At 46.1% G+C, this 12,855-nt stretch overlaps 1 protein-coding gene across 2 annotated transcripts in view; it reads left to right on the top strand.

Moving 5' to 3' along the window:
• Nucleotides 1-12,855, top strand: part of mdga2a (MAM domain containing glycosylphosphatidylinositol anchor 2a) — a 155,195-nt gene that overhangs the window by 55,947 nt on the left and 86,393 nt on the right. Inside the window, exons 3-6 of one of the 2 annotated variants that reach the window (XM_042073277.1) lie at nt 1,932-2,106; nt 5,867-6,063; nt 9,421-9,553; nt 12,097-12,366. In XM_042073277.1, the coding sequence (XP_041929211.1) occupies nt 1,932-2,106; nt 5,867-6,063; nt 9,421-9,553; nt 12,097-12,366 (775 nt within the window). Of the gene's footprint in view, nt 1-1,931; nt 2,107-5,866; nt 6,064-9,417; nt 9,554-12,096; nt 12,367-12,855 lie in introns of both variants that reach the window. The other variant, XM_042073275.1, reaches the window with a different exon arrangement.

The following is a 12,855-nucleotide window of genomic DNA, read 5'->3' as shown; positions in this document are numbered from 1 at the left end:
ACACACACACACACACACACACACACACAAATTTCATGCTGGCATACATGCATACATGTACATTAACAAATGCATAACATGTACGCATATGTAAATAAACAAATGCATAACATGTACCTGTACGCATATGTAAATAAACAATTGCATAACACATAAACACACTTATGCATGTGAGCACACACACACACACACACACACACACACTCACACACAGAACTCGTGCTGATGTACACACAAACTCACATGTGCACATAAATCCACCTCCTGATGTGTTTTTCTAGAGCCCATCTCAGCCTTCCTTTTTAGTTCTGCAGACTGCAACTACAAGCAGAAGCACCACCACCATCATTAAACACCCCCCTCCCCCCCATCTCCTCTGAGGAGTGGGAGATGATGAAGAGAGGGTTTGTTAGTTATGTAGGTCAGTTCCACAGGAGGAGGCCTTTTTCACTTGGGCTGCCACTGCCCGCCGTGCCAGGGCTGAATGGGCAATTTGCTGCCCCTGCTCTGCCCGCTGCTCGGAGTTGGGCAGCTCAGTGAGCCTGGCACCACCGGGGGTGTGGGGTGTTTACACACATGGGGGGGGCGAGTTGCAGGGCGGAGGAGGGGCGGTTGGGGGTGATGGGGTTGGCCTCTCACAGTCCCCACCGCCCCGCCGCCGCTGCTGCTGCTGCTGCTGCTAGGGCCGTTTGGTTGGTTCGGTTCCGCCAGAGTCAGCCCATCATGCCAGGCGGCAGGCAGGCAGGGGCCCAGTGCAAGCCAAGAGCAAAGCCGGCTCGTCACTCTTCCACCATTTGGACACGTGTGTTAATGCGCGGCAGCTGGGATTTGTATTTCTCTCTCTCTCTCTCTCTCTCTCTCTCTCTCTCTCTCTTTCTCATTTTAGTTGTCTATTTAAATGTCAAGCCTGATCGCTTCCTTTTTGTACTGAATGCTTGAAGAAGTACAGTATCTCAAAACATTGTGTGTGTGTATGTGCATGTGTGTGTGTGTGTGTGTGTGTGAGGGAGTGCATGTTTGACTTACATAACATCTTAAGCTATTTAATTTTTCAAACATGGTTATTAACATAGAAGACACACACACACACACAATGTAAATTCTGTGTTTTTCTGTTTTCTGTTTTTTCCCCCCTAGCTAAATCCCCTCTCTCACAAATGCCTTTCATTTTGTTTGTGTGTTCTTCACGTGATGCCTAAATGCTGTATGTTCTTGTGTAACACAGAAATGGCTTGATTGTTGGCATTATATAATGGCCCGTGTAACTGGGTAAATAGAAACTTGGATTGTTGGGATTAAATGTTACATGAGACGAGGGTACTGGAAAAGCCTCTGTGCTTCGTATAAAGCACACATATGCACAGAAGCAGTCCCTCAATGACCTTCAATAGTTTGAGGAAAGATTGACAAACCATGTTTAATGCTCTGTAGACACACTATGGCAATACATACACGCATGCCAGGTCTAAGGGGGAATTTGCTGGCTGATGTTACATAAGTGGGATATGACTCACAAGGTGAGAATGCCACTGCCATTATCCTGGCTAGGGATGTCTGCAAAAGCCCGACCTCAAAGTGACCCGGGCAATCTCTCTCATTTCCTGTTTCTGCCTCCCTCTCTCTGTGCTTCCCTCTCCTGTACTCCCCTCTCCATCTTTCACTCACTCTGTCTCTCTCTCTGTCATCTTTTCTCTCCCTCCCCATCTTACTCTCTCACTCTTGTCTTTTTCTCTGTACCCTGTTTTCACATTGCTGTTTATATTTCCATCTCTCTTTTTCTCTCGCTTTCTCTCGCTTTCTCTCTCCTCACTATCCCTTCCTTCTCTGATTCTCTCTGTTTCTCTCTCTCCTCACTCTTCCACTCTCTCTCTTTGCTCTCTGTTTACCTCTCTCTCTCTCTCTCTCTCTCTCTCTCTCCGCCTCTCTCTTAGATCCGATGGACTAAGACAGCGGGCAGTGCCTCGGACCGTTTCCAGGACTCCAGTGTGTTCAACGAGACCCTGCGGATCAGCCGCATCCAGCGGCACCAGGGCGGCCGCTACTACTGCAAGGCCGAGAATGGCCTGGGCTCGCCGGCCATCAAGTCCATCCGAGTGGACGTTTACTGTAAGTGAGCAACACCCCACCCCCAAAACCCCCACCATCAACACCTCCAGCTTACCGCCAACAGCTAGCTGCAAAGAAAGAGAAAAAAAAGCACACATCCAAAACAAAACAACACAAAACAAACCCCATCCTCTTAGGAGAGCTCCTGCTTACTGTGTGGCTGTGACATCTGTTCTGTCCTTGACACTTCCTGTTTGGATTTTTAAGCTCATCTTTTGTGCCGGTTGCCTCTGACGTGTTCCTGCGAGCTGTTAGGGTTATGGAAGAACGGGCGGGTTCCGGAGGTGGGGTGGGGGCGACTACAGTCGCTGCCCGCGTGATGGTTAACGGGGCTGAGGCGAAAAAATCCTTGTTGACGCAAATGTAAAATGTTGAAAGACCTCAAGGCCACGGCAAAGCATCTACATGCATCAAGTACCACAACACTACAGCAAAAAAAATATAGAAAATAATCATACAATTACTGCCTGTAGCACTTTAGCTGCCAAACTTTCACACCACACACTTTCCAGAACAATCCAACTCTTATGTGAGATCATATCACTCTAAGCTCTTCTGCCCATTCCAACCTTGACTCCATATTCCAGCATTGAATAACTTTCTCTTTTCAAGGTTGTGCGTGCATGTGTGTGTGTTTGTGTGTGTTTATGTGTGTGTTTGTGTGTGTGTTTGTGTTTGTATGTGTGTGTGTGTGTGTGTGTTTGTGTGTGTATTTGTGTGTGTGTGTTTGTGTGTGTGTGTTTGTGTGTGTGTGTTTGTGTGTGTGTGTGTTTGTGTGTGTGTGTGTGTGTGTGTGTGTGTGTGTGTGTGTGTGTGTGTTAGCTTTTATTCTTTTGGTTTGGCTTCCTTTTTCCGGAATGTTCCAAAAGGAGGTGAGCATCACAGCTGGTGAAGGGAAGGGAGGTTATATTTTCCTCGGCACACACAAGATGTCCTCCAAAGGATTTGCATATGCAAATGCTGGCACACAAATAGAATTGAGAATGAATTTTGTTTATTAATACTTGGAAGGGGTTCAAAGGCATGATGAACAATGATGTTATAAAAGGGGTTGTACTCTGACCGAAACATCGCTCAAATTCTAATCTTGTATGGCTTAAGACTGGCATTGCTGTAAGGACGTAGCACAATTGACATCTCTCTTTGAGGCATAATCCCCAGTGGTGTGTTCACAAGCACAAAAGAAAACACACCTACAGAGTTACACAATATGGTATGCTGTTGAGTTGTCTCGTCAGTACTATCTGTGTGACAAGGTACGGCGTGGTCTTGTGCTAGTACTTGTACGGACGGGATGCTGGGAAGATGTCACATGCCATGCTCCATATCTCCGCAACTTGTCATATCTGACATTTTGACGTCCTTTGTGACGTGCGCAGCCACCTTGCCGGGTACGTGCCAGCACATGACTTTAGATGAGTGGCAGCGTTGGCAGCGAGATCTGTGCCTAAAAAAATAAAAAATAAATAATAAATAAAAAAATTCACTCCCGTCTGCTACAAAGACAAAACAAACAAACAACAACAAAAATAAGTGTCACCATGTCTGCAGTGGTGCTGGGGGGTGGAGAGGGCCGAGTGGAAGAGCCTGGGGGGTCCACTGCAATGTGATGTAAGATAAATAGGACACGAGATGGACAGTGGCAGACATGGCAGCCCGGAGGAAGCGAGTGGGCCAGGAGGAGTAGAGTCATTGCCCTGGCCGTCGGGCTCGGCTCTGGCTGCTGCTTATTGTCTTATCTCCATCCGGCTGTGGGTGACTGGCCGCAAGCCTCTGCACTCCGCCCAGTCCTGCTGCTATCCACCACCTCAGAAGCTAAAGTAGCCAGCTTGCCGAAGAGATGTCCATTCCTAACACCCCGAATCCTCTTAGGCTATAGTAGCCAGTTTGGAGACGGAAATGAATCAGTTACAGCTGAATTTATATGGGTGGGGATTTGGAAAATTAACTATTCTCTTTTTGATGCATTTGACGACCTGTTTTGTTTGGTTTTTGTGTTGTTTTCGAAAAGTGCCATGATTTGTTCTTGTTCTGTTGTTCCGTTGTTTATGCTAGAGTCTAGTCTCTTTAGAATTTTCCTCTTTGTTCACAGTGTGTAGTATTGTTGTATTCCCTTCAGTTTGTCACTCCGACTTCAAAATCTATCAGCAACAACCATGGTAGCAGTACCAGCCATGCAGCAAAAAACAACTCCTGTGGTGGACACTCCCCCTCCTGAGGATGGACTTTGAAAGCCAGAGAAGGTTCTTGAAAGTGTTGCTTTAGGAAACAAGCCAGTGCAGTAATTGGCCACCCAATGCGGCCGCTCAGGGTCACAGTGGTTTGGGGTGAGGAGGTGGGATACCCCTCGGGCCAGATCGCAAATAGGTACACATGGTAGCTCACTCGAAACTCCTCCGACTAATTATTTCAAGGCTGTGAAAAGAGAGAGAGAAAAAAGACTGAAAACCCAACTTCAAACTGAACCCCCCCCCCCCCCCACCCCCACCCCCATACACACCCACACCCCCACCCCCACACACACCCCGCCCCCAGCCATCCAGAGTCAGGGCTTCACAGGTGTCTGAAGTTCACTCACCCCATGAACTTACAACGGAAACTAGTTGGAGAGGTTCACTTGGTTTCCGACAACGGTCAATGTCCCCATCGTGTAATTAAGGACACAGGCACAGCCTGTCAGAGCAGCTTTATTTATTTCATTTCAACACTGTGATTGATTTAATTAGGCAAACGGCTCATGTAGACAGAATGAAGAGGAGAGCATCATAAGGAGGCCATCACATGTCACATGTGGTGAGGCTTTTAGGAGTTGTTTTTTAATTAAAATGAAGTATGCCTGTCCCCCCACACTGTAATTTTACTGTAACCCAACACCGTGGATGCTATTATTGGCCACAGGGAGTGGGGTTTGATTACCCGTTCGAACAACAGCTGTTGCACCCTTGAGTGAGCATACTTCATTAAAGCTCAGCCACTTAATTTCCCAGGAATTCGCCCAGGTCCTGAGAAACCCACTAAATCATGTAATTTTGTCACCCTGGCCGACACTGACAACTGTCAGGTGTGCGGCTGCAACGTCAATACAAATGAGGTTCACAGGATAAAACCCCATACTGTACCTCGCTCAAAGACACCTTCAGGAATTATTCATAGTGTTTTATTGTTTTTTTCCCTTTATAATCCAATGTGTATTGCCATGGAGTGATTTAAAATTGTCTGCATAGCAGGATAAGGTGAAGAGCTGGTATGCCACAGTGAGTGATTAGGTCTTGTGGTTTGTCGAAACGTAAGAGCAAAAATTGACTTTTCATATAAAGGACCTCTATTATGAAGAATTATTGTTTTCGTATTTTTTAATATTAGATTTTATATATCTTAGAATTGCACATGTAGTCATCTCACCTGTAATACAGATCATTTTATACATAATTGCCTACATGAATCAGTAGCTGCCAAGCTTAGGGTTTAATAATGCAGCATGTTTGTTGGAATGCTGACATCAAAAAGCATTGCTTTTGAGTTTAGTCACAGTATAAGTTAACCAAGGGAGTCTTCATTCATACTGTATATGATGTTACTGGCTTTCTTTCACTCGGTTAATATCTGAGCACAAAGCACTTGGTTAATATCCGTAACTGTGGCATTTGTTTGATTTAGCAACTTCTGCCATCTTCAAAGAATAAAGGGTCTGATCTCTTCCCTCTCTCTTTCTCTCTCTCTCTCTCTCTCTCTTTTTCTATGTCTATCTTTCTCTCTCCAGATTTGGACGACCCCGTGGTGACAGTTCACCAGAGTGTGGGCGAGGCCAAGGAGCAGTTCTACTACGAGCGGACAGTGTTCCTCCGCTGCACGGCCAACTCGAACCCGCCCGTACGCTACAGCTGGAGGCGGGGGAGGGAGTACCTTTCGCAGGGCTCCGACAAGGGCGTGGAGATCTACGAGCCCTTCTTTACCCAGGTAGGCCTGGGGCCCTGAGGAGCTGCTGGCAACTTTGCAACTCCCTCTTGTACACATTGTTTCGATTGGTATTAGTGGAATTGGCAGAAACTGAAGAAATAGTGGTAGTTTCAGCTCACTACAATGGGGAATGGGGGGCACTTACAGTATGGCGGGAATGGTATACAAAAAAAACTCTTGGTAGTAGTAAGATCATATAGTTATGTAACAGAAAGAATTAAAATGCAACAAATTACATGATTGCCATAGGCTATACATTCCCGTACATTAGTTATTACCTCACCTCAGCATTCAGAAGCAGCTTGGAACACCCATTTTGCCTTTTAAACCACCTGCTCTGCGCATAGCCTTTCCACTCTCAGGCAATTTGCAATCCTTCTGTCTACGAAATAACCCAAATGCATTTCAAGAGCTCGAAAACACCAGTGTTCTAAAGCAGAGCTACTGACATGAGTCTTTTGGGTCATCATCTTTTGATGACCCCCACCACTGAGGCACTAGTAATTTCAATGCACTCTCCTCACTGGGCGGTCATGCAAGGGATAATGTATTGTTTGCCTGTCATTATCGGAAAATAAGCCCCGACAGGGCGAACAGGACCCCGACGCGAAGCGATGGAGTCTTGCTTCGTCCTGAAGGGACTCTCTTTTCGATAATGACAATATGGCAAACAATATATTATCCTGCTTATTATTTGCCAAAGTGCGAAAAGACACTTCATACAATGGGTCTTCAAAACATTTTTTGTTACCGTTTCGTGGCTCCCACTGAAAAAAGACAGTTCGCCACATACATTAATTTCCTGTTTATTAGCCACATTGTGTATATACCGCAGGACAGTGTTTTATGCAAGTAAAAAAACCAAAACCATATTAATACCATATTAACTGCCTCCATGTATTAACCTCATAGCTGAAGATATTTTGCAAAATCATTGTATAAACCTTGGCTAATCGGAAATTACGGTAGAACTTGAAAGTTTTAGTTCTTTAGTTGTGTCATACGGATTTACAGTAACAGACCTCCAAAAGTTGGGTAGGCCCATCCACGTGAATGTGCAGCACTCTGAAGAGCCGTATAATAAGACTGTTTTGCGCCTTGTGTGGTTGGTTGTGTTGATGACCACTCTCATGGCCAGTACATCATCGTTCTGTTCAGTTCCGTTTGGTACTTGCTGTATTCAGAACAGTATTGCTAGATGATACAAATGACTACTGTAGTTCTGTTGGTCACAATGACAGAATGACAAATCTGACAAAGTGTGTGATCAGTCTGAACAATGGAGGAAGAAATCTTTTAAGAGATAAGAAAAAGGTTTATTGTTGTAGTTGTAGGACATTGTTGTAGTAGCCTGACGGCTTATTTGAGTAGCATTGAGGCATTCCACCAAAATTTCATCTGTCAATGACCACAACCATTGAAACTCAGTAGAGAAACCACATTTGAAAATCTTTTCCCCCAATTTCTACTTGTATTTTCTTATAGGTTTTCTCTCAAATTCATGTGAGAGTTTACTTTGCAAATGTGAATAGGCTTATATTACTGGCAAAAACACCTCTACATAGGAAAACAAACTTGGGATTTTATTTCATGTCAGTGTAATTTTCACGCAAAAACAAGCACCCAAAACACAAACACATCCTGTGCACCCTAAGTAGACACCTCTATCGTTCTCCTTTTGGTGAACATGACAGAATGTGTGTCAAAGAGGAGTTTGTAAAGGAAGTGTACGAGGCAGGATATGTGTAAGAGAGAGAGAGAGAGAGAGAGACAGACAGGAGAGGGAGAGGGAGTGAAAGAAACATTTTTGACATGAAGAGTTTTATCTAGTCCAGTGGGGAACACACAGGGATCTGACAGCTTCACAAAGACTGATTTTCAAAAAGCAAGGCTCCCTAAGACGCAGAGGGAGAGGAGAGAGAGAGAGAGAGACCACACCAAGAAGTAGGAGGCCCAGAGTGGCATTTCAAACCCCAGAACACATTTGTGTTGGTAATTAGTCAAGAGAAACACGCCATAGCCTCAACCCTGTACTGCACTCGTGGTTCCTGAGGGACTGTCAGACACGCAAAAAGATCACAATTCACGCCACCACCAGAAAAAAAGAACACAATCTTACATGATGAGAAGAGAAGGAAGGCTGGGTTTTAAAAAGACCCTTCCCCCACCCCTTTACTAAACACTCCTTAGCTAAACATGGACGTAGCATGACTTAGCTGGAGCATTCGCAGGGCAAGGATATAACTATAGCTCACCATGCAACTGTCTGATGACAGGAAAAAAAAAACGGAGGAAATATCAGAGATTCCACCTTTTCAACAAAGTACAGTCATTGCATAACCCTTCAGTGTAATCCAAGCATTTCTGCCAAGTGTTATCAGCAACAGTGCAAACGTTTTTAAAGGAAAGTGGAGAGGACAGCTTGTTAAATCAATGACGGGGCTGTGGAGTATGCGCGAACACTGTAGCGGTGGCTGGGAGGGACTGCAGATTTGTGAAGGCACAGTCGGAGAAAGAGAGAGAGAGAGAGAGGCCACATAGTTGCTGCGAAGAGAGGGAGGAGATGAGGTGAACTGTCAGCTTTAGTGCCAGGCTTTAGCATTAGCATGCTAAGAGAGCGTTCAATCTGCTCTGAAAGAAGCCATGGATGCCCCCCCCAAACTCCCACCTCACCTCTGTGTCCCCCAAACTATCAGCACACCGAAGGGAGTGCAGAAATTCATAATAAGCAATTTCCTGGTACGTCCAACAGTCATAAAAATAGTACTCCGAAGATCAAAGACAGCAGGGAATCACCACTGCATCGAGGTGAGGTCCTGGCAATGAGCGAAAGAGTATTATAAAGCCTCATCAGCATTTTTGCTTCTCAGATATCCCCCTACTCCCCAAACAAGTGGGTTGTTTGATTATAAAGGCTTCACTGAACTAATTCTACTTCAGCAGAATAGAACTGTCCCCTCTTTGAAAGACACAGCATTTATCAGTGTACTGGAGAGTTCATTATAATTCAGCTCTAGGAGATGATATGATAGGCCCTACTGTTAGCCAGCTATCCAGTTCAATTCCATTTTTACTGGTATGGAGGTTTTTTTACCACAAAAGACGTGCTTACAATGCAGCCTTTGAGAAAAGCTGAGAAGCCTGAAGAGGGATAAAACACTGTATAATTCATGGTGCCAACTGATAATTATATGACACATCCACAAATGTTTTGGTTAAATCCTGATTCATCGTATTCGGTGGTATTGCATGCAGCAGTGGCTGCTGTTCCGGAGGCAGACACAGAACAGTTGTTGATACCATATGCTGATTATCGGCTCGGTTAAACTTTACACACTTGCTTGATCCGAGTTGCAGGGGGAGACGAAGATCTTGAAGCTGAAGAACCTCCGACCTCAGGACTATGCCAACTACACGTGTATCGCGTCCGTCCGCAACGTCTGTGGCATCCCCGATAAGAACATCATGTTCCGGCTCACCAACAAAACAGGTGAGGACGTGGCATGCGCCATGATCTACCAAATTAGAAGTCCTTGTAGTGAGAAAAGCCTTATTAGGACTTACCCGAGCGATTCTTTGAATCGTTTGAATCACATCCAGTAGTCAGTAAAAGCAGAATACACATTTCAGCCACACTACCTATCAGCAGCCAGTTTTGAAGGCAAATGGACATCCTATTGCAAGCTCAGGTGCCACAGAAAGAAAGAAAAAACGTTTCAGTTTAGAAGGCCGTGGTTTGCCACAGGACTACCCGCTAGGGGTGTAAAATACATCTACATGCATATGAGGCCTATCTACATTTTTATGACTGCTCTTGCATGCCAGCAGGCTGTTTTGAGCTTCAAAACACTGTCTCAGTTACACCTCTGGCACGGAAGCCTCTATTTTCATCTGCCCTGAAGAGTGGAAGTTTAAGGCCATATGTTGCGTTCTATAGTGCATCCATGGAAACAGAGAGAATGTAAAGTGGTGGAATATATTTTATATGGAAATCCTAATGCAGTGCTGCGTTGTTTTTTTATTATGTCCTAACACCAGCTGGTGCTGTTGAGGCTCCTTAAGAGTGGGGCCACTTTGACATGCAAACTTTAGGAAATAAGGCAGTGAAAATCCAAGCCTGTGGTTAATGCTATCTGCCATTATGCGGTGAGTCACCCAAATTCCTATACGCCAGCCGAAAGCTAAAGAGGCAGGAATCAGACACACAGAGACTGCAGAGGGTGCGTGAGAAATCACTAATCCCTGTGTCATGAGAAGCCAGTCAGTGAGCTGTTCTGCGTGTGTGTGTGTGTGTGTGTGTGTGTGTGTGAGAGAATGTGTGTGTGTGCAGTTTGAGTATGCACAAGTGTAGCGTATTATGTAGGTATGTAGGCATACATATATGTTATGATTGGGTGTGTGTGTGGTGTGTGTGTGTTTGAATATTCAGTTTGAGTATGTGCATGTGCGTGTGTGTGTGTGTGTGTGTGTGTGTGTGTGTGTGTGTGTGTGTGTGTGTGTGAGTGATCAGCAATATCTGTATGCCTACGTGTGGCATATACTATATGTGGGCAAGCGTGTATGCAAATATACAGCTATGTGTGGTGTGTGTGTGAGTGTGTGTGTGTGTGTGTGAGTGCGAATGTGTATGTCTGTGTGTGTGTGTGTGTGTGTGTGTGTGTGTGTGTGTGTGTGTGTGTGTATGTCTGTGTGTGTGTGTGTGTGCGTGCGTGTGCGTGTGTGTGTGTGCGTGGGTAGCGAGGGCAGGGGTTTTATTGCGTGAGCGGAGATAAATAGTATGTGTGTGTAATGCGGGGCACGCCAGCCTTATCATCCTCTAACACGAGAGCGTGTGTAGGTGCCTTTTTCTCCCCCTCACAGCCCTGACTGTTCCTGAAGCCCCCAGGTGACATCTCCCCCCTCCGCTCCAGAGTTAATTCCGTCTGCGAAGGTTGGCGAGGGAGTCAGGGCGGATAGTGTTGTGTGTGTGTGTGTGTGTGTGTGTGTGCCTGTGTGTGTGTGTGTGTGTGTTTGTGTGACAGGGGGGCTCAGAGACCGAAAACAAAATAACAGGGGGTGGGAAACGTATTCTTAAATAAATGCCCTGCAGGCTCCGGTGCGTCTTATCTTCTCTCCCGGCGGAATTTCACATTCTCCTTGCGATGACGACCTGACCTTTAAGGCTTCCATTAGGCGGGAGCCGGGAGCGGCCAGTTTCTTTACCCACAAGCCATTTCTTTCGGCGAAGCTCTGGCCACACGGCGGGGCCCCCATAATGACGAAAGGGAGGGAGAAAACTCCAGCCGCTCCTCGAATGCCTACACGCTTCAGGGAACACATATCCCAGGATGCTTTTAGGTCTTTTTTCCAAACCCTCCTTCCAGACTTCTTCTTCCATCTCTGTCTTCTGTCTATTTTTTCCTCCTCTCTTTTTTCTGCCCCCTTTTTTTCCCAAAAATGCCTTCCTATAAATTCTGCTTGTTTCGTTCCCACGCGGGTGGGAGTTGTTAATGGACAGAGCTTGTCAGTTGATGTCCTGTGTGGGTTGCCTGTGGCACTCCTGACAATCTCCTGTCCGGTTGCTTTAGCGGAGCAAGTTAAGCTTAGGCAGCAGCATCTGAATAAGGGACTCATTATTTCACCACACATGCCTGCCCCCCCCCCCACACACACTCTGTGTGTTGTCCCCAACCGCTAAGAGGAAAGTTATTTTAAAACACTGTTGTGTAAAGATGCTGACAGCTAGGAGAAAAAAGTATGCATGCAGTTAAGTAGCAGCATCCTTACAGACTTGGGCAGAGGAGATATTAAACCAATGTGGATTATAAAAAATATTTTTTTTCTTTCTTTCTTTCTGTCTTTTTCTTTCTTTCCTGATTACTTACTATCTGTCTGCTTTTCTTTGTGTGTTTGTCTATCTCTCCCTCTCTCCCTGTCTGCCCCTCTCTCTCTCTTTCTGATGTCTGTGTATACCTTTCACGCTGTCAGCGTAGCAGCCTGTCTATTGAAACTAACTAAACAACCATTTTGTTTGCCCTTCCCTTGTCCTCTCAGCCTCGCCTAACATTAAGCTACTGGTGGAGGACCCCATCATCGCCAACCCTGGGGACACCGTCACCCTGGTGTGCATCACCTCCGGCGGGGAGCCCACCCCCACCCTCACCTGGGTGCGCAACGCCGAGGGCCTCCCCAAAAAGAGCGTCCTGAACGGGGGCACCCTCACGCTGCCCGCCATCACCACTGAGGAGGCCGGCGTCTACAGCTGCGTGGCCAGCAACAACGTGGGCAACCCCGCCAAGAAGTCCACTAACATCATCGTCCGAGGTACACAAAAGAGGGGGGAGGGGGGTGGGGGGTGGTGGTGGCATATCTATTTTAAAACACCGCTAAGGGAGGAGGGTTTGTTGTAAACAGTAGGAAACCATAGCTGCTTTTCTCTTGGCAAAAGAATCATCTGTCATCTGTTACAGTAAAATCTGCATTGTAGTGCGGCTGATGAAGCACAGGCTGTCTGAACCCCTTTGAACTCTTCACAACGCCCCAGCAGCGAGAGAGAAGGGAGGAAAAAAGACACATAAAAGTCCCCCACGCCCCCATACTAATCATTGTCAACATTTTCCAAAAGACTTTTTCAGAAGGGCCCCTATTAACGGGCCACATTGAATTAGCTAGTGATTATCACGGCGACGGCTATAATGAAATGACAATTCCCGGGGGAAGGACAATAAGGATCACAACAATGCGGCAGCAGTCGCACATGGCCCGTATATGAAACAGCCTGCAGCGGTGGACTCCCACCACTCGGTTGCTGCT

The sequence above is a fragment of the Alosa sapidissima genome, chromosome 19 (genome assembly GCF_018492685.1).
Source record: "Alosa sapidissima isolate fAloSap1 chromosome 19, fAloSap1.pri, whole genome shotgun sequence".
NCBI lineage: Eukaryota > Metazoa > Chordata > Actinopteri > Clupeiformes > Clupeidae > Alosa > Alosa sapidissima.
This window is presented reverse-complemented; position numbering and strand designations above follow the sequence as displayed.